Source organism: Necator americanus, chromosome I (assembly GCF_031761385.1).
Source record: "Necator americanus strain Aroian chromosome I, whole genome shotgun sequence".
Lineage (NCBI taxonomy): Eukaryota > Metazoa > Nematoda > Chromadorea > Rhabditida > Ancylostomatidae > Necator > Necator americanus.
The window spans coordinates 35,651,679-35,670,232 of NC_087371.1; the positions used below are offsets into that span (position 1 = coordinate 35,651,679).

An 18,554-nucleotide genomic window follows, 5' to 3' on the forward strand; every position below is an offset into this window, starting at 1 on the left:
TAAGGGAAGGAGGGGGGTTCACTAAGTCGCGCTCCTATTTCTGGAGGTAAATAACTAAATCAGTCCGTGCCCTAACATCTAAGCGTTAGTCTTAGAGGATGTATGACATGTAGGGTAAAGCTATCAAGGGAAAAAGCAAAATAGAACGTCTAGAAATAAAAATTCAATGGAGTCCTCCTTCCTACAACTACATTTCACCCGTTTTGACCAGCGTCATATAAATGATGAAGAACTTGGAAGTCCATCGTGCCAACATACGGAGAGAATTTGTCCAATTTTTTGTCGTAGCATAACCGAATCTACGCAATCAATAACCACAATCAATTCTACAGTTAAACAGGGTGCGTATCGACTTACTGAGACGCCTAATAGAACTTATCCACGATAGCAAACCCAGAAAATGTACCCGGATATATTTAACACGCCTATCGAATGTGGTTTGTGCAGTTGCAGTATCTGCTTGTGGAATTTCAAGAATGAGTTGTATTCTCTAGTCCTAATTCTATGACTGATGCCTGGGATTCTGCCCGCATTTTACTAGGAATACTGTGAATTACAAGATTTCACATGAACTGAACACATGGAGAGAACTTTGGTAGCCAGTATCAACAGCGAGAATGGTTGTAGTCAAAATGTGCGCTCTGCTTAGTGAGTTCCAGTGAGTTATAGTGGGGTCAAAACGACTCGAAGCACGGTGCAATTGCGTACGCGACTTCTCTCAAGGCGGTGAGGTGTGGCGCAGCGGCTAGGAGCGTGGTGAAATTGTTGCTACCACCCATCGCAGTAGTTTGCGACAGTCCCACCTCGGTTTCAACTGCTGCCTCCACCGCGCCGTTTCGTGCGCGTACGCAAACGCACCGCAACTACACTCATGATTCATGTCGTTTTGACCCGACTATACAGGGAAATGTGCGTGGTCAAGCTAAAACGACCTGAAAATCGGAGCAGTTGCGCAGCCGTGTGCGCTAGAAGCGGTTCGTTGAATCGTAGCGAGGAGGGTTGGGATTCTTGCTGGTTCTTGCTGGCACCACTCATCACTGCACTTCGGGACGGTCCCACCTCATTCCCCTCCGCTTTGAGCGCGGAGGCTCACGCAACTGCATACCGAGTTCCAGGTTGTTTAGACTCGACAATACTATTAATTAGGACAAATTGGAAGGATAAAGGTTTGTGGAATCAGAGAAACAGCCTGCTCTGCGGCAAACGCGTCGCGGCCACTCAATTGAACACATTCGGTGCCAACTTTACGATAGATGAGGTGCGTATCTCGTGCACGTTGAATATCCGCAGCTGGATGTAATTCGTAGGACATTCGATTATAAGGTCACGGTAGGTAGACGTTGAGAGTATGCCACGAAATTATCGATGTTGGGATGTCTACGAAAAAATAGGGTCAAGGGTGTAGTAGAGGGCGTTAACGCTTAATACTGCCCAAAAGTCCTGAAAAAAATGGAGGGAAAACGGTGTCCGAGTTCGAACTTTCGTACGAAGCACTTTATAACACCGCTCAGCAGCCTAACCATTGGTTTTATTTGAATAAGCTGCTGGGAAAAAGTAACTGATTATCTCGGCGACGCTCGACGCAGACGCGGTGCTTATACGGTTGTGCCGCGTTACAAGGTGTTTTGTAGGGAAATTCGTGCGGGAAGCCCGTTTCCTAGGTCGTTTTTCCAAACGATTAGGGCGAGTTGAGTGTGAATACGCGCGTACTCGTACACATCTCTAACGCTACTTTTTGCTGGAGATATCCCAGCATCGTCAATTTTGTATTACGTTCTACATTCGTATTATTATGTATTATTGTGTTATTATGACCACTGATTGTTCTGTGATATGTTATGGTGCCGAGGCTTGCTTGCATTTGCACCAGTGATTCGGTTGCACTATAGTTCCTTGTTAGTTTCTTTCGTTGGTGTCATTAGGACAGAATCTCGCAGTTTGTTGAATTGGCCTATTGAAAACGGACATTTTTTCCGTGTTTAGCGTTTTCCGTGCTATTCTCCACTGCTTGCTCGTCAGTTTAGCACTAGGCATCCAATTTTCGGAGTACGAACCTTTTTCTCTCATATTTTAGCAGATTTTCTGATGAATTGCTAATTTTCCCATAAATTTATTAGATCGATAGGCGATTCGTAGATCGTGGAAGTTCCTACAAGTAAGAAAAACTTATTGTTAAGGAAAGAAAAAGAAAGATAGGACTTCTTTTTGGTCGTGTACGAAGTAGGAATTATTAATGACGCCGAATTTAACTGCGTTCTAAATTTCACGGTGGGATCCTCACTCGGCCTGCGGCCGATTTGAGCAGCGAGGGTCCTGCAGCGACCTGCAAGTCTGGTTGTTTTGATCGTCGACGGTAAGTTCTAAGTTGCGAAGTTTTGATGTTATTCTTTGTAGTGTGCCTTGCGATAGGTTCAGCAAGGCTGAACATATTTGAGAATGACTGCGCACTGATGTAAATATTCAAAATATAAACGTAAATATCAGTATGAATATCAAGTGTCAATATAAATCAATAAATATCAATAAGAGAAATTTACAGAATAAAGATCCAGTAGACCAAAAATTAGGGTTTAGCGAAGTAAAGCTGTCGGATCCATAGAGTTGCCAATATTTCTCAAAATCTCTGCTCTCCCTATTGCTTCTTCCTGGTTTTCACTCCATCCAAACACTTCCCTGATAATTGATATTTTCTTCGATTCGATATTGCTTTTCTACGGGCTCATTATTCTTTGCTAAATCAATTTGAGGATTTTTTTTTGGAGTAAGGTAATCTATGTCTGGAAACTCTTAGATCTTCTTTCGAGTATTTCCCATTAATGTCGACTTTCTTTGCCTATTGTGCAATTGCAGAAAGTCCCTATTATCGTGGTCTTTTCTGCGAAAATTTCTACAAGATCGCGTCCTATTGTGTATTTCTATTTGTATTTTGCTTCTGTACTTCTTTTTATTCTTGTTAATCCAGATTTTTTTTTACAAAAACTGAAGATATGATTGTTTTATCCTCTACTTATATGTGTATGTACAAACAACAAACAAAAATGACAAATTCAAACAAAGCAGAATCGGCGAGCCAAAGAAAAAAGGCGTCGACAAGCGAACATCTAAACAATCTGGCACAAATACTCGGCAGGTGACATTTTTTTTTACATAGGTAGACCCTCTGGCGTTCTCGCTCTCTCTGTGGGACTGAAATTCAGGCAACGGGTGATCCTACGCTGTGCTTGGAAAAAGTGGAATGTATCGGTGTGTGTGTGTGTGCGGCGCTATAAGCGGACCGTGTTCGTGAGTGACGCGTTCAACAGCAGATGATCGGACCCTCGTATCGGCAACGGATGCCGTCGATAATAATGTACGGCTGAGGCGATCGATCGAAAACATGGACCTTCACCGATCACCCATTTATCACCCCTTCGTTCCAATTTTATATGCAGCACACCGGTAGCACCCCGTAACGATAGAGCTGCACTGCCTTCACCTCGAGATCTGAAAAATCATCGCGTTACGGAAATGGATGGTCTCGAAAAACGTTCACGAACGTACCTCAATAAAAAATCGCCTAATCCTCGACTTTCAAGCAGTTTCTCAGCGCCTACTCTATCTATATTCCTCTCCAAAAGTGTTTCCTCTTCATTTTGTGCATCAACACGCCGTGGTCTATCCCCGGATCGTAGAGAATTCCTCTTGGAATCAACCGGAGAGTTCCCGATATGCACCAAATGGTGTGAAAAAGATGGGGATTGTGGGAGTGGAGAGGCTGAAATGTAATAGGGGTTTTTTTTTGCTCTAAAGAAATCTGAAACTTTTAGGAAAATGAGAAAATCTGAAACTTAGGAAAATGTGATTTAGAAAAGTTCAAGGAACTCTATAAGTTGCAAGTGTTATTCGCGTAGTTTCTAAAATTCCCTTCAATAAAGAAATTTGTGAGTTAGGAACTCATCTTATTCTTATTTCTTATTTACTTTCCATTTATATTTTTTTAAAATCTCCTTGACACAACAGAGAAGTGCTTTGGACAAAATTAATTCCTAATTAATTAATTAATTAATTAAGGAAATTTATGAAGCGTAGCATTTTTACTAAAACATAAATTATTGAAGAAATAAATAGACTAGAATTAAAATTAAAAATAGGTGAGTGGTCTAAAGCTATTCCCCTTCTAAAAACCCGCTGTAAATGAGAACATAGAAGAAATTGAGGGATGAGGAGATTCATGACTTTTTTCTACCATGTTTTTGAGGTCAAACATTCTATGCAGTAATGAATTTTCTCTCAAAATACTGCTTGTCACGTCGTCGGGTGAACGATTTTTCAACTGACACATGGTGTTACACTTAGAGAACACGTATTTTGTTTTTTTTTCTGTTTTTTCCCCTTCTCATTCTCCCTTTAGTCATTTTTCTTATTCATCCACGTGCCTACAGCCCCATCGGAACAAATTGCTCCGCAGCAAAGCTTCTCCAGCATTTTGCCGGCGCCGAGAAAAAAAAAAGCACTGGTGCCGTGCAACGCTAGAAATATCGATATTGTAATATAAAATTATGTTATGATTGAAATTTTCATATTGTTTTTATCGATTTTTTTCTCGGAAATAATACTAGTTTTTCTGTCTTTATGTCGGAAATTTCCCCGATTTTGTGCGGATTCCAGGAAAACAGGACTCCTTAATTTGATGTTATTTATTCGAGAAGGAATCACTACTGTTATATTAACTACTAACGGTGCTGACTTTCAAACTTTTTGTGGTTTCGCTTCGGTGGTGAATAAAAATTTGAAGTAAGGGCGCCTTTCTCTAGATTTTTGGCAGAGAATTATAATTGTTTTGAATTTTGTTGTTGGTTTTGTTGCTAACAACGATTCTTCTTGGTTTTTTTTTTTCAAAAGAATTATAATCTTTTTATAAAATATAAGGAATTGGTGAAAGATTTTCCAGTATTCTTCTACTGTTGATATCAGTATCAGTTTTAAGAAAAATATGCAAAATTGATTTTACTTCGTTCTTTTTTTTCAAATTCCTTCGATACCACCATTAAAACGAAGCCATACCTTCTCGTCTTCTTTCCCTACAGCTAACATGGAATTTTCCTTTTTTTTTTATCTTCATGGAAGAATATCGTGACGCACAGACAAACAAACACAAACGCACACACACGCACATAACGGCTAAACCCGTTATTATATGACATGACACTATGTTTTATCTAATATTTATTTAACGAATTTTTATGATTTTTTTTTCGTATTCGATATCGGGAAGCTGTCGTTTTCCGACCTACTTGATCTACTTATAAAAATGTCACCGAAGTCTAAAACTCGATCCATCTCTTTTAAAATCTGTGTAAAATTAGAATTTCCTTTACGATTTTTCTCTAGATCTACGAAAAGTGTCCAAAGAAGTAAAAGAAACAAGGAATTCATGAAACGTCTATCTTTTTCGACTTTTCTATTAGCATTTAAAAAAAAAATCCTGCACTTCAACCACTCACCATCTGTTTTTTTTTCCAAGTGCGTGAACTTCCTTCTCAATGTTCTGATGTAATCAGAACAACAGTAATGTTTCCCGAGAAATTACAATAAAATTTCAAAAAATAAACCCGAAATCCTCAAGTAACTGAAGTCCTTTTGGACTCAGGGGTCACCAGTTTTTCATAGCAATGAATGATTTTTCTAAAAATAAGCTGTTTACCTTGCGGTGAATCCGAGCTAGCAGCGGGACCCTTGGCGAACAACGCCGCATCGATAGCGGATAGTCGTACTGAGTTGGGTCGTGCGAGGAATTCCCACGGTGTATCGTAATGGTCTTCTTCCATCATTTCCGGCACATTTTGTTTTTCTGGAAAATACTGTGATCCGAAGTGTATCGTAGAGGTCCACTAATACGTTTCGAACGATGGTTCACGATGGATAGTGCGAATGAATTATTTACGGGCTGTTGAGTAAACGAATGAGCGCAATGCCGATGACCGATATTGTATGCGACATTAGGCCGTCCACTTCATTCTGGATGATCCTAAACGCATAGTCACGAGGAGCGGGCTAGATAGGGCTAAGGCCGGGAAGCTAGGAAGATTCGTGTGCCGTGTGTCTACGGAATTAAATTGCTCAAAAATGTCCTCTGGGGAAGTTAGTGCAAACCGAGGTAGTAGGGGGGACAAACAAAGCCAGCCGCCACATTCGAAGGAAATTTGAACCGCTCTCCCCGTCTTCTTCTTCTACGTAATGCGCATAAAAGCTGCCTTTCTAGGATCGATGGCAACGTACGGGAGGTAAATCCAATTCGAGCACACACATACACACACATTAGCGTCCGGAAATGATTCCATAGCCAGGCGTGGTGCTATCATGTTTCATCGTTGTCGACCAATATATTACTAGTGCTGTGCGCGTAGTGCTCATAAATAGTACAAAAAATATTTATTTATTTATTTATTACGCTCAAAGGCTTGCCCAGAATGAGAGGCAAGGAATGAATACAAATAAACAATAGAAAATCCAGCAACGAGAAAAAAGTAGAGTAAATAAGCAATATAAAAAGGATAAAAAGAATAAAGTCACTGGCGTATCAATCCACTCGGGATGCGCCAACGCGTTTTACTGGAATTCGTAATCGTTGAGGTTTTGGAGCGCGTGTTGGCCTATACAATGACTTGATAAGCAATATAATGTAATAAATAAGCAATATAATATGATAAATAAGCAGGGGTAAGTATATCAGAATGTAACGAATAGAACCACATCAGCGAGGTAAAACTGTATCAGTAACGAGGTAAAACGCGAGTGCGGCAAACGCTTTGATGTTCGACACATAAGTGATGTCGCTGTAACGTCTGTCTCTGTGTGTGTGTGCAGATAGAGTTCAGCTGTTTGTTTTTTTTTTTTCGAGCACATTTACATTGTACGATTGCAAAACGAGATGCCAATCGATTCATCCAGGATCAGAACGGCCGAGGGCAGTACTTGAGTCAGCCCTATATATACTAGATCGAATTATTATTTATTTATTTTTTTTTTTTTTTTTTTTTTTTTTTTTTCTTCTATATATATTTTTTAGTTTTTTTTTTTCCAAAATCAAAAAAAAATAAATTTTTTGAAAATTTTGAGATTTCGAGAGTTAATGGAGAATTTCGTCTAGATTTATGGAAATGTTTTATTTTATTTTTTTAGTTTTCTATTTCATTCATTAGTTTTTAGTAGTATCGTTATTTATTTATTTACTAGTTTTATTGCGCTTAATCTAGTTAAGTTTCTTTTCCATCCATAGATTCTCAAGTTGTTAATGATCCAGAGCTAAGAACGTCCAGCTGGATCATATAGGACAGCTTCGTTTTAAGGACACTTAGGCGGCTTTAACCGTTGGTGTCCTTAGCCCACATGACCCAGATTTCTGGAGTGGATCCTTTTGAGATCATATTTATTTATATTTATATTTATATATTTATTCTTACTTATTTATACTTGTATTTAATTATTCATTCTAATTTACTTATATTTTATTTATTTAGTCCATTCTCATTTATCTATATTTATTTATTCTTATTTATTCATATTTATTTATTTATTTTATTTTATTTCTCATTTAAAGTTTCCATTACTATACATGTGCAGTACAGATACTAGTAGCTAACACTTTATGGACTAGTAAAATTCATTTAATTACGGAGGAAGACCTCATAACCCCAGGGCTTCTTTTTCCTCACATTTTTCCTTCACGGTCACGATTAAAAGAGAGGAAGCTTTGTGTTTCGATTCGTTTCCGTACGAAAATGCAGTGTGAAAGGAAAAATTTAATTGAAAGTATAGTTTTTTCTATTTTTTTTAATATTTTAAGCTTTATTGGTATGTGAAGTAATAAGCAATTTTGTTCATGAAGTATTATTATAAAAATTATTTCACTAATATTAATATTTATAACTTAAAAAATTGACAGGAGATTTCTTGATGGTGGTCATTTAAAGGGAAATCTAATATCATTTCCGTGAATTTTAGCTTTATCGAAGAGATGACAGGTAGGGTAAATCTGTGAATCTGATCACATTAATAAGGATCATTTTGTGCGTAGGGGAATGAAAATATGTTTTTTTTTAAGGATTAAGAAGAGTAAATGTGTATGGCCTTCTCCTTAAAGGCATCACCCCACGAATCTGAGGTGGTGCGGATTCAGGTGTAGTATTCGTATACGGGATCGTAGATTATGGAGACGGGGGGTGATTCCGTCCATTTCTTCCTAATTCCCGTAAAAAAACGGCCCGGAAGATGCGACGTGTGCACACGACTGGCGCGCTCCAATCGAACTCATTGTTGGAAATAGCGCGCCGGAACGCTCGAAGCCGTATCTTCCGGCCCGTTTTTTTTACTGCAATTAGGAAGAGATGGACGGAATCACCGACCTCTCCATAATCTACGATCCCGTATACGAATACTCCACCTGAAATCCGTACCACCTCAGATTCGTGGGGTGATCCGTTCAACAAAAAATAATGTCTGTATGACTAATTTGTTTGATAAATGCTTTTTTCTTTCTTCAACCAGATCCTTAATAATATTATCATTTCCCTTCGAAAATGACTCATAATCAAGCGAGGAGCGAGTGTGTAGTGTAAGTAAAGCTGTCACATTAAAAACATTAGAAACTGCAAAGCACACAACGTTTTTAGACGATGATTCAATTCGAAACCCATCCATTCGACTGAAAGGGTAAACGAAGTTTGAAGTGAGAAAGATGGAACGAGGTGAGGTGGAAAAAGAGAAGTTTTGTTGGAATTCTGGAGTTAGCAGGGAATTCAACTGGTTCCAGTGAAAAATACTGAACGAAAAAGAAAGGAAACCTTAAGTAATGAAGGTGACCGCGTAATAGAAAGAAACATGGATTTGGAATAAGTGATGATTAAACCGGAATAACTGGAATAACTTCACCACGTTCAGGGGAACAACAAGGATTGCTAGGAGTTGGGGAAAATAAAGAAAATGATGCGGATTGAATTATGCGTAGGAAAGATGAAAAGTTGATGAAAAGAAACAAAAACGACACTAAAACGAAGGACAATTGCTAATGAAATAAAGAAGAAAATAAGAATCGAATGATAGGGGAAAAAAACACAAAAGAACATCGTGAACGATGTCATAAAAGATAGTTGAGGGAGAGATGGGAACTCCTCTTAGTCACTTTACCTTGACACTATTTTGATGACGATATAATGTGGTGTGGAATTTCATGACCTTCCTACAGCTGTGTGAAAAATTGTGGAGAAATATTATCGACTATCGAAATTCCATTTATATCGAAAATTCCGTTTATATCGAAAATTCCGCTCATATCGGTAATGAAAACAGTAAGCGAATCAGCCAGCGAGCAACCAGAAAAGAAAAGCGACCACAAACGAACTCGTTTGTCTCGGCTAATCCGTGCCGTCGTGCGTGAGTTTTCCCGAAACGAAAGAGTCGTTCATAATTGATGGTGATCGTAGCGAGATTGTGTGTGTGTGTGTGCATTATAAACATCACATAATGCAGGCAATAAATCGTTGACGACGAAGACGAGGACGCCGAGGGACGCGAACGCCTTTGCCGCTATGGCCATGGCCGCTCGCTTGCCCGCCGGCCGTAGCCAGCAAAGAAACATTGCGCTGCTACAGCTATAGATGCGATAGTCGGAGCCGGTGCTCTGATCGCCTTCACTTTTGAACGGGGGGGGGGGGGGGACCTCCTTCCTTTTCAAACGGTTGGCGAAATTACCCCATTCACTTTTGGGCGGTTGGCGAAAGGAGCTCCTTCACTTGAGCTGCACCCCATCAGCTAAACCCCCTTCACCTGAGAAGGACCCAGCTTCTCCTATCGCACCTATGGCTACGGTTACGGCGACGCAATGGCCCCAAAACGATGGCGCGGATAGGGGATCGTGCTCTACACGTTCAAAACAGAAGGTGATTAATCCACGAATCAAGCAATTTCCGTGCACTTCACATGCACACACCCCACGACCGAAAGAACGAACGAACGGATCGTCCAAACACTGTCGGTCGCGACGGACACGATTGACTGACAGTTAGCTGACGTCAAGCAGAATAATGTCAGTTTTTGATTGACCATAAAACGCCCACATAACGTCCAGAAAATGTAGGAAAATTCGATAAATTCCACCAACACAAAAGCGATGTTTATTGAGAATTCGATAAGGATGACATTAACGCTGTGTTGGCTCAGCACTACCATGAAATTGAAACCAAAGCTACCAACGAATCGATTTTCATGAGGTGGGTTGGATGTCCACGGAGTGGAAATGTATAGATAGCAAAAAAAAAGAGAAGAAAAAGAAGGTGAAGTTACTTCCCACTGCACTTCCCTTCCCATGCTTTGAGTCTTTTGAGAGAGATTTTTGTTGAAGAGAAAAAAAAAATTCTTCTTTTTATTTTTTGAAAATTTTAGAACCACAGAAGGATTAAGATTCAAAAAGTGAAATGTTTTGTATGATTTTTTTTTTTCGCTCATCTCATTAATATTCATTTATTTCTTTGGCGATCAAATAACATTTTAAACAATTTTGAACACTTCAAATAAAATTGTAAAATATATTGGCTTCAGAAACCCCTAATCCATTTAGACAACATAATCGATTTTCACTAGTCTTGTTGGAAAAAATCTTAAAATGTTCCTCTTTTTTCAAGAAAAAAATCTACAAATCTCACTAACTATCCAACCTTTTATGGAAAGAATTAGTTCGGAAAATATGACCGACATAATTTAGTACATGACGGGGGGAAAATCTTCGTAAGCTGAAGGACATCAAAGATTGGATGGTAGGTCAAATTTCCATCCTAGTTATATTTATTTAAATGATGCAAATTGCACACCGTGAAAAAGCAAATAATTTCATTTTTTTTCTTTTCTTTACCCTACAAATAGCAGAAAAGAAGGAAAAGAAGGAAACACAGGAACTCGAGAAAAGTAACAAAGCAAAAAGCAAAGAGCAGTCTTTGCAAATTTATAGGAGGCAAGATTTTGAAAAAAGCCAAATCTTCTTCGGCACACATGTAATGCTTAAAATCGGAACTTTCGGAAAAATTTGTTTGGTTTTGTGAAATTTTGGCGAGATGCTTTATGAAATAATTAGACTAAGGGAAATTAGAAAATGTCATCAGATGTTCCGAAGGAATAGGAAATAAAATAAAATAAAATAACTCAAAAAGGAGCTTAGGACCTAGAGTATAAATATCGACAAAATAACTTCATAAAGTAGCAGAATAACTTAGAAGTTTGGAAGAAGAGAACGAAATGGTTCTTGACGAAAAAAAAAACTGAATCGAAATTACTCGGTAACACTTTGTTCTTGTGTTTCTTAGCGGGTGCCGAACGAGAATCCAAGGACACTGACCCAGTTAAGGCGTCATTATCACTTCCTTAAGGAGAGAAGTGCAAATAATGTGCCATTCTAATGTTTACACGAGGAATAGCTTGGCAGGAGGGACCCAAAGTCACGCTATTTATTTATTATTAAATTTATTGAACTTGAAATTAAATTTACTACTAATTATTATTCTATTATTTATTAAAAATCAGTGTTTCGGAGCGTTTTCAGTGAATTCTCCGAAGAAGTAAATAGAATTCCAATCTTAGAAAGCGCATAAGAAAACGCAAGAACTGCATAGAACCAAGAATTACAGGCCGAAATGGAGTTAAAAGGATCATTTTACCCGACAAAACAACTCTTTGCAAAGGCTGGATGATAAAATTAAGGCGTTCTAAAGTACAGAATGTACATTACGGGATTTTCGAAGTAAATAATTTGCTGTAGAATCTAGAGACATTCATTGTGTCTTTAGTTCTGTATCACCATTTCATTATTTTATTCCGTTACACCAGTGATGTAAAGAGTTGCTTCGTAGGGTGAACTGATACCTCTGACTTCGTTTCTCTTGTTGTTCCTGGATTTATGCCGATTTTTTCACACCTGTGTTATGTATTTTGGAAGGCGGCTTTCTAATTCAAGATTAAATTTTTATTTGTATTATTATTGCACTATTTATTATAATAATATTATTACCATGCGTGTTTATTTATATTATTATTTATTTCCAATTATTATTATTATTATTATTAATTTATTGTTATTTTATCTGAATATTTGCGAACGAACGTTGCCGTACCACGGGAATATAATGCGGCGATGGCGAGCTCCTCCCTGTATGAACGAAGCAGTTTAGAAGGATTTGCAATTTCCAGGCGAAACAGCTGCTTCAAAGCGGATACATGATCGTTTCTTCCCGTTCGTGCACCTCAGTCCTCCGCAGTTACGACAGCACTCATAACCGTGGCTGCTTTCTGCGGATTCATCGCACTGATTGATGATTGATGAACGAAGACACGGAGAGATGATCAGTTCAGCGATCTGCAGCCGTGGGGTGACTCAAATGTTGCTCTCTAACCTCTCGTAACCTCCTAACTCTAAGCGCCTATGTTGTGAAGTTGGAGTGAAATACGAATATTTTCGTGATCCATGTGTATGGAAATGTGAAAAATCCTTGGGGAAAAAAATAGAAAATAGACTGAAATGTTGCTCTCTAACCTCTCCATCCTAATCTCTAAGCGCCTAACCTGTGTAATTTAAGTGAAACACTAACATTTCCGGTGGACAATGTGTATGGAAATGTGAAAAATCCTTGGAAAAAGTAGAAAATTTCTAGAACAACATGTTATCAAAGGGCATAGTGGATAGGAGGTTCTGGAATGTTCTGGAATTGGGAAGAGATGGCAATAAAAAGGTGCACTATTATTCGAAGCGGAATGAAGTGAGTGTATGGGAATTTTGCAGGGAATCCACAGAGGAGAAAATTTAATCGTCATGCGTACCACCAATATATTACAATGGAACACGATATCATTCAAGTTTTATTGGAGTTTTGAAGCGCAATGAATGCTTGGATACGTACATATGCGGGTTGTATAGTGAGAATCTATAATTAGGGAATGCGAAAGTTGTGAGAGGATAAAAAAATTTCCTATTTTGCGGAGGAAAAAATTTCTGATTTTACCCTAGGCAGTGTTTTTATTATACAATCTACTTAAAAGTAATTTATTTACATTGCATTAGTAATAATTTATAAGTAAGTTAGTAAGTTATAAGTTCACTTAAATACAATTTTAGACAGATTAATAGGGAAATAGACAAATTAAGCCGTTAATTAATTAACGTTAGCCGTAATAAAGTTTGTTAACAATCTTGGCTGATCCTATAATAATAAATAATAAAAACAAATAATAATAACAAATAATAATAAAATAATAATAAAATAATAATAAAGAATATCATAAAAAAGACAAAAGCGTATCCTATTTTAGAATAGATGACTGGAGAAGAGAAAATTCTATGATTTTTTCTCCTGACTAGTGTTTTCTGTAAATTATAAGCGTTTCTTATTCAAGAAAAAAGATAATTAAATCAGCAAACGTAAAAAAAATTAAGTAAATGAAATAAAATAGCATAAAATAAATAAGAATAAATCAACATAAGAATGGACAAAAAAATCTTTGTAAATGAACTCTTTTCCAAAAATGCAAAATAAAAACGTTTTAATTTCTAGGAAGAATCTAACGAACGATCATCGAAATCGAGATCGAAAAATTGCTAGCTTTACTACTTTTGAGCGTGCTCCTGTCCTTCACCTCTTCCCGTTCAAACTTCTCCCTCAAAATCCTCAGAAAAACTGAGCCGATAGCAGGGAATCATTAATTATTAAATATTATGACTCTCCACTCACGATTCTCTTAACAAAAGCTCATCGAGGAGTGACTAAAAATAGATGAATAGAAGTGAGGTGCATTGTAAAAAATGAAAATGGGGCATTCATTTTTCTGAAAGTAATTTATCGAAGCAGAAACATTTAAAATTCGGTGATTCAAAAACAAAAAAAAGAGAAAAAAAAGGAAAAGTATGCATGCGAATGACAGGGCTGGAGGAACTCATTTTTCTTCTGCTCTTTTCTCTGGAATATTGATTATGTGGCTCTGGATTTTTTCTTGCACATAACGTGAGAATACGAAACTCTGACATCCTTCTTACATTCAACGTCTTCGTCTGGACGCCGAACTTATTCGCTTGAATGAGCTCGGATCGCATCCAATAGCCTACCCGTTTCATTTTTCAGGTCAGTCATTTAAGTGTGTGAAATAAAAATGAAAATATCTACCTAAATAATATGAAAATACCTATCTAAAATAGTACTAGAATGAAAATAATGGAAATGTTAGGGAACTTAGAGCCCAGATAACTCAAAACAGTTAAGGATCTAAGAGATAAGCCTGCTTGTCCCTGCAACGACGTTTTTGGCACGCCATTGAGAGCGTATGAAGCGTAGCGCATGAAAAAAATGGAAAAATAGAGAAAACAACATAAAGATAGATGATAAAAGAATTTTAAGGAAACGAATAAAGAAAAAATAATGTAAAAATAACATACAAAATAACATAAATAAATGAGACTAAAGGGGGACTTTCGCATTGATTCCCGTTCATATTTGATTTTATGGTGGAGATAGCCGTCAGGAAGAATCTGTTTGTGGATGAAATGACTTATTAAATTTCCGTTCTTACATTCTTTTCGTTCATATTAGAATCCATGACATTCTTATCGCTGTAAAACATTTTCATCCAGAATCCAAAATTCTGGATGAATTGAATGAATTCCGTCCTTGATTTCCTACGGCTCTGATCCAGTTTATACGAAACGTTTGAGTGAAAATGTGAATGGCGGAAACGGGTGGAAAGACCGGAAATTGCAATTGCAATTCCACTAATCCAGAACTCTATCCGAACTCTAATGATTGTTGGTCACGACAATTCCCGAAAATAGTTCCAGTTCATTTTAGCGTTACGTTCGAGAAAATTGCAAACTGGAGTCCTGAGTCTCGATTGACAGATGCTTCACGAATGACAGCTGAGCATGCAAGAAAGAGAAACGGATGAGAAATGACAGGAAAGTATAATGGAAAACTATGATATGGGGTTCAACATCCGGAAAACGCTTCCAGAAAACAAATGAATGAATGCAGAAGCAGAGCTGTCACGTAGAAAACAATGATCAGCAGCGGAGCTGGATCGATGGTCAGTCGGCGGTGGCCAATTAGCCAGGGACTGGCCGTCCCGTTCGTCCGTCCGTCCGTCCACGAAAGGTCCACGGACCCGCCGTTGCGCAATCGCCGCCCCGCCCCCTTCACAGCGACCACCGCGCTTGTGGAATTTGCATATTGCAGCACGAAGCAGATTAGCCGCTCCGGATCGGGGTTGTCCGAGCTTGTCCGTCAATTTTCTGCTCGGGATTCCCGTGGACATATTGGCCAGAAGGCATACGCGGTCATCGCATACATCGCAAGTGTCACAAATTGTGGTGGCGGTGGTGGTGGTGCTGGTGGAGGAACGTTGATTAAGACGGCGATTTGCATACGAAATGAGCGACTAGCTGAATCCGTCCACATACACACACATGTGTTCTTAATTTGTGAAACGAAACGGATGTAGTGCAGCTGGATCCAAGGAACTCTGGTATAAATGACCAGCTACAGCTGGATAACAAAGAGACAACAACAATATGAATGGAGAAAGTGCAGATAGTCTCGAAACTTCTCGAATTTTTTTATTGATCTGCTTAAGCTGTGGCCAGGATTAGGATTGATATTCATTGAAAATGAAAATATCCGTTAGGGATTAGAGCCAAAAATTAAATTTATAAAATTAAAAAGAAAATTATAACTCGAAGTAGTTAAGGACTTAGAGGAGAGATAACCTACATAGTTGTCTCTGCCACTACCTTTTTGGTACGCTATTAAGCGTACTTCATGAAAAAAATGAAAAAATAAGCAAAATAACATAAAGAAATGATAAAAGTTAACGTTTCAGCGTTTTCGCCTTCGTCAGAGCCTGGAAAATCAAAGCCATTAGGGATTTATTCTCTCAATTCCCTCATCCCCCTACCCAAAAGCTTCCGAACGGTAGGTAAACTCAAACATCAACACATTTTCTGAGTGATCACCACACAAATATGTTGCTGTTTGAGTTCACCTACCTCTTGAGTGCTTTCTCCGTAGGGTGATAAGGCGCTTGAGAGAATAAATCACTTATGGCTTGGATTTTTCCAGGCTCCGACGAAGGCGAAAATGCCGAAACTTTAGCAGTTAATAAAGAAAGATCAACACTAATCTTGGTCACAGCTCAATCAAATCAATAAAAAAAGCTACGTATTCAATATGGCAAAATAAAGGACAGTCGAACATAGGGAATTCTCGAATTTTCTCCAGAAATTCGCGACAAAATGGGGAGTTGAAATGGCATGTTCAGGACCTCCCTTCAGTGAACTACTTTTTATTCACCAAAACCAGTAATTGACATTCGATGAATGTCAAACAGTTTGACGAATAAGAGGAACTTTCTAATGTGGGAGAACGACATTAGGAGAGCACGAGGAAGAAAGCAAGAAAAAAAGAAGAAGCACTGTTTCCAGGAACAGACGTAGTTGTCATTTGATTTTGAGGAATCTTGATTTGAAATGAAATTTTTTAAAATAAAAGCATGAGCGAAATAGCTTGCTGTTACCATATCGACTGGTTATTTGTAATTGGTCGAGAATAGCCGCCAGCAATAATGTGCGTTCTGATTATGGGTCCCGAAAGGATGCAACAGGGATGAGGAAAGAAACTTTTTGAAGGGATTTCTTTAAGAAACTGAATACAATTGAGCGAATAGTCAGTTTTATTATTTATTGCTATAACTCGTTGATATATCTTTTTATTTTCTTCTTTTCTTTCTAATAGGTTTGATGGGAAATTCCTGCGTATGGAAATTTTTGAAAACATGATTTATTGCTGTTTTTACAGTTTTATTTCTAGTGAGGACCAGAAGAGATAGTTCCAAGCGATTTTTAAGGAGTTTCTTTTGATTTTCCCCACAAAAATTTCACCAGATGTGCACAGTTTCTCGAAAAATTCTCTTTCTTGACATTATTTTAGTTTTCTAAAGTCTTCAGCAGAACTGTGAGTACTATTGTTACAACTATTCCGTTTTAAAGTTATTGGCTTTTGCCCCATACAATCAGATTTGAGTTATTAAACTTAATTAAATCTATACCTTCAAAGGAAGCTAGAGTGGCAATATTTTTCAGTAATATTAATTCAAATAATAGTATTTTTTATCACATAAAGAATGCGGTGAAAAAAATAAATGATGAAAAATAAAGGAAAAAATTGAAATGTGAGGGCGGAATTCTAAAAAAAAAGCGACATTGATGTCTACTTGAAATATGAGAGTGGTTCTCTTAGAATTGAAAATGGTTCGAATATTTATTTGGTGAAAAAAATTAGAATTAAAAAAAAGGGAGGGTAGACTAATACATTACTTTGCGATAGATTATCTAATTAAATTTACGAAAAAAAGAAAAAGGAGAAAAGGATAGAATAAGAAATTTTTAATTTTGGAATTCAATTTTCTGAAATTTTTGAATTTTGGTTCGCTTTGTGACTATTGTGACTCACTCGACTGTTCGACCACCGGGCAGCGAATCAGATTAACGTGACAACACGACAGCGAATTTTTTTCCCGCATGTTCAAAGTCAAAGTGTAAACGTTGTTTTCGGTGAACAGTTGTCATTTTGTTGGAAATGGAAATTCCTGACGTCTCGAAGAACGAATTGATGGACAACACCCGTCTTTTTTTCGTGGATCCTATCGTTATTTTGCTTTTAGTTCGAGAAAATACTTGAATATTCATTATTTCTCAGGATTAAAATTTCTAAACTATTACAGTTACAAATATTTCTGAATGATGATAATTCTATTCATTCTATGCTTTAAAAAAACAGTTTATTGGAGAGTTTTTGAAAACGAAAGTTTTTAAAATTAGGTAATAAACATAATTGAAATATTTCATTGGGAATCTAAACTTTTGCACTTTTCAAGGAAACGTCTACTTTTTTCCTTTTGCTGAAGAATCGGCTAGGATTTGAGGATTTCTAGTGGCTTTTTTCTCTCAAGTTTTGTCCTGGAAATACTATTGTGTCAGTTTAAATGTACCTTAATCGTAGGTGATGATAACGGGTATTTCCTTGAATCTCAAGGAGGAAATTCTTTGAAAAAGAAAAGTAGAAAGAGAAATAAGAATTATAGCTGAAGTAAAGACGATCGAACGGGAAACGGTATGTGACTATCCGCAAAACTCCTGAAAGTTTTTGGGCTAATAAAAATAAAAAAAAAACAACTAGGACTAGTTTCAGGTGGTTCCCAAATAGCAACTTAAACTTTAAACCTTTGAAAAACTAATAATTCAATAATAATTTTTAACAACTTTAAACTTTTAATAACTAATAATTTTTAAAATTCAATATAATAAGTATGAATGAAATATCTTCCCCATTTTTTTCCATAGCTTTTCTTGAGGGCAATATGTGAAAGCTTCTAAAAATGTGGATCGAACAAGGATCGGTTTCATTGCTGTACGACATGAGACCGATCATAACAACCTTTCAAGTGGACTTTATATAAGTGATTGAACTCACTTTACTTTCAGATAGGAAACCAGC

At 37.4% G+C, this 18,554-nt stretch overlaps 2 protein-coding genes across 2 annotated transcripts; both read right to left on the reverse strand.

Moving 5' to 3' along the window:
- Positions 1–2,263: 2,263 nt before the first annotated feature.
- On the reverse strand, positions 2,264–15,428 carry RB195_007898 (uncharacterized protein; the record flags this gene model as incomplete). Its single annotated transcript, XM_064181777.1, has 4 exons — positions 2,264–2,420; positions 3,316–3,483; positions 3,541–3,754; positions 5,684–5,810. The coding sequence occupies 4 exons, from the start codon at positions 5,808–5,810 to the stop codon at positions 2,264–2,266; spliced, it is 666 nt and encodes a 221-aa protein (XP_064038540.1).
- On the reverse strand, positions 14,980–15,318 carry RB195_007899 (uncharacterized protein; the record flags this gene model as incomplete). The annotated part of the gene is made up of 1 exon (XM_064181778.1): positions 14,980–15,318. One exon carries the CDS (start codon positions 15,316–15,318, stop codon positions 14,980–14,982), a length of 339 nt encoding a protein of 112 aa, XP_064038541.1.
- Positions 15,429–18,554: the final 3,126 nt, after the last annotated feature.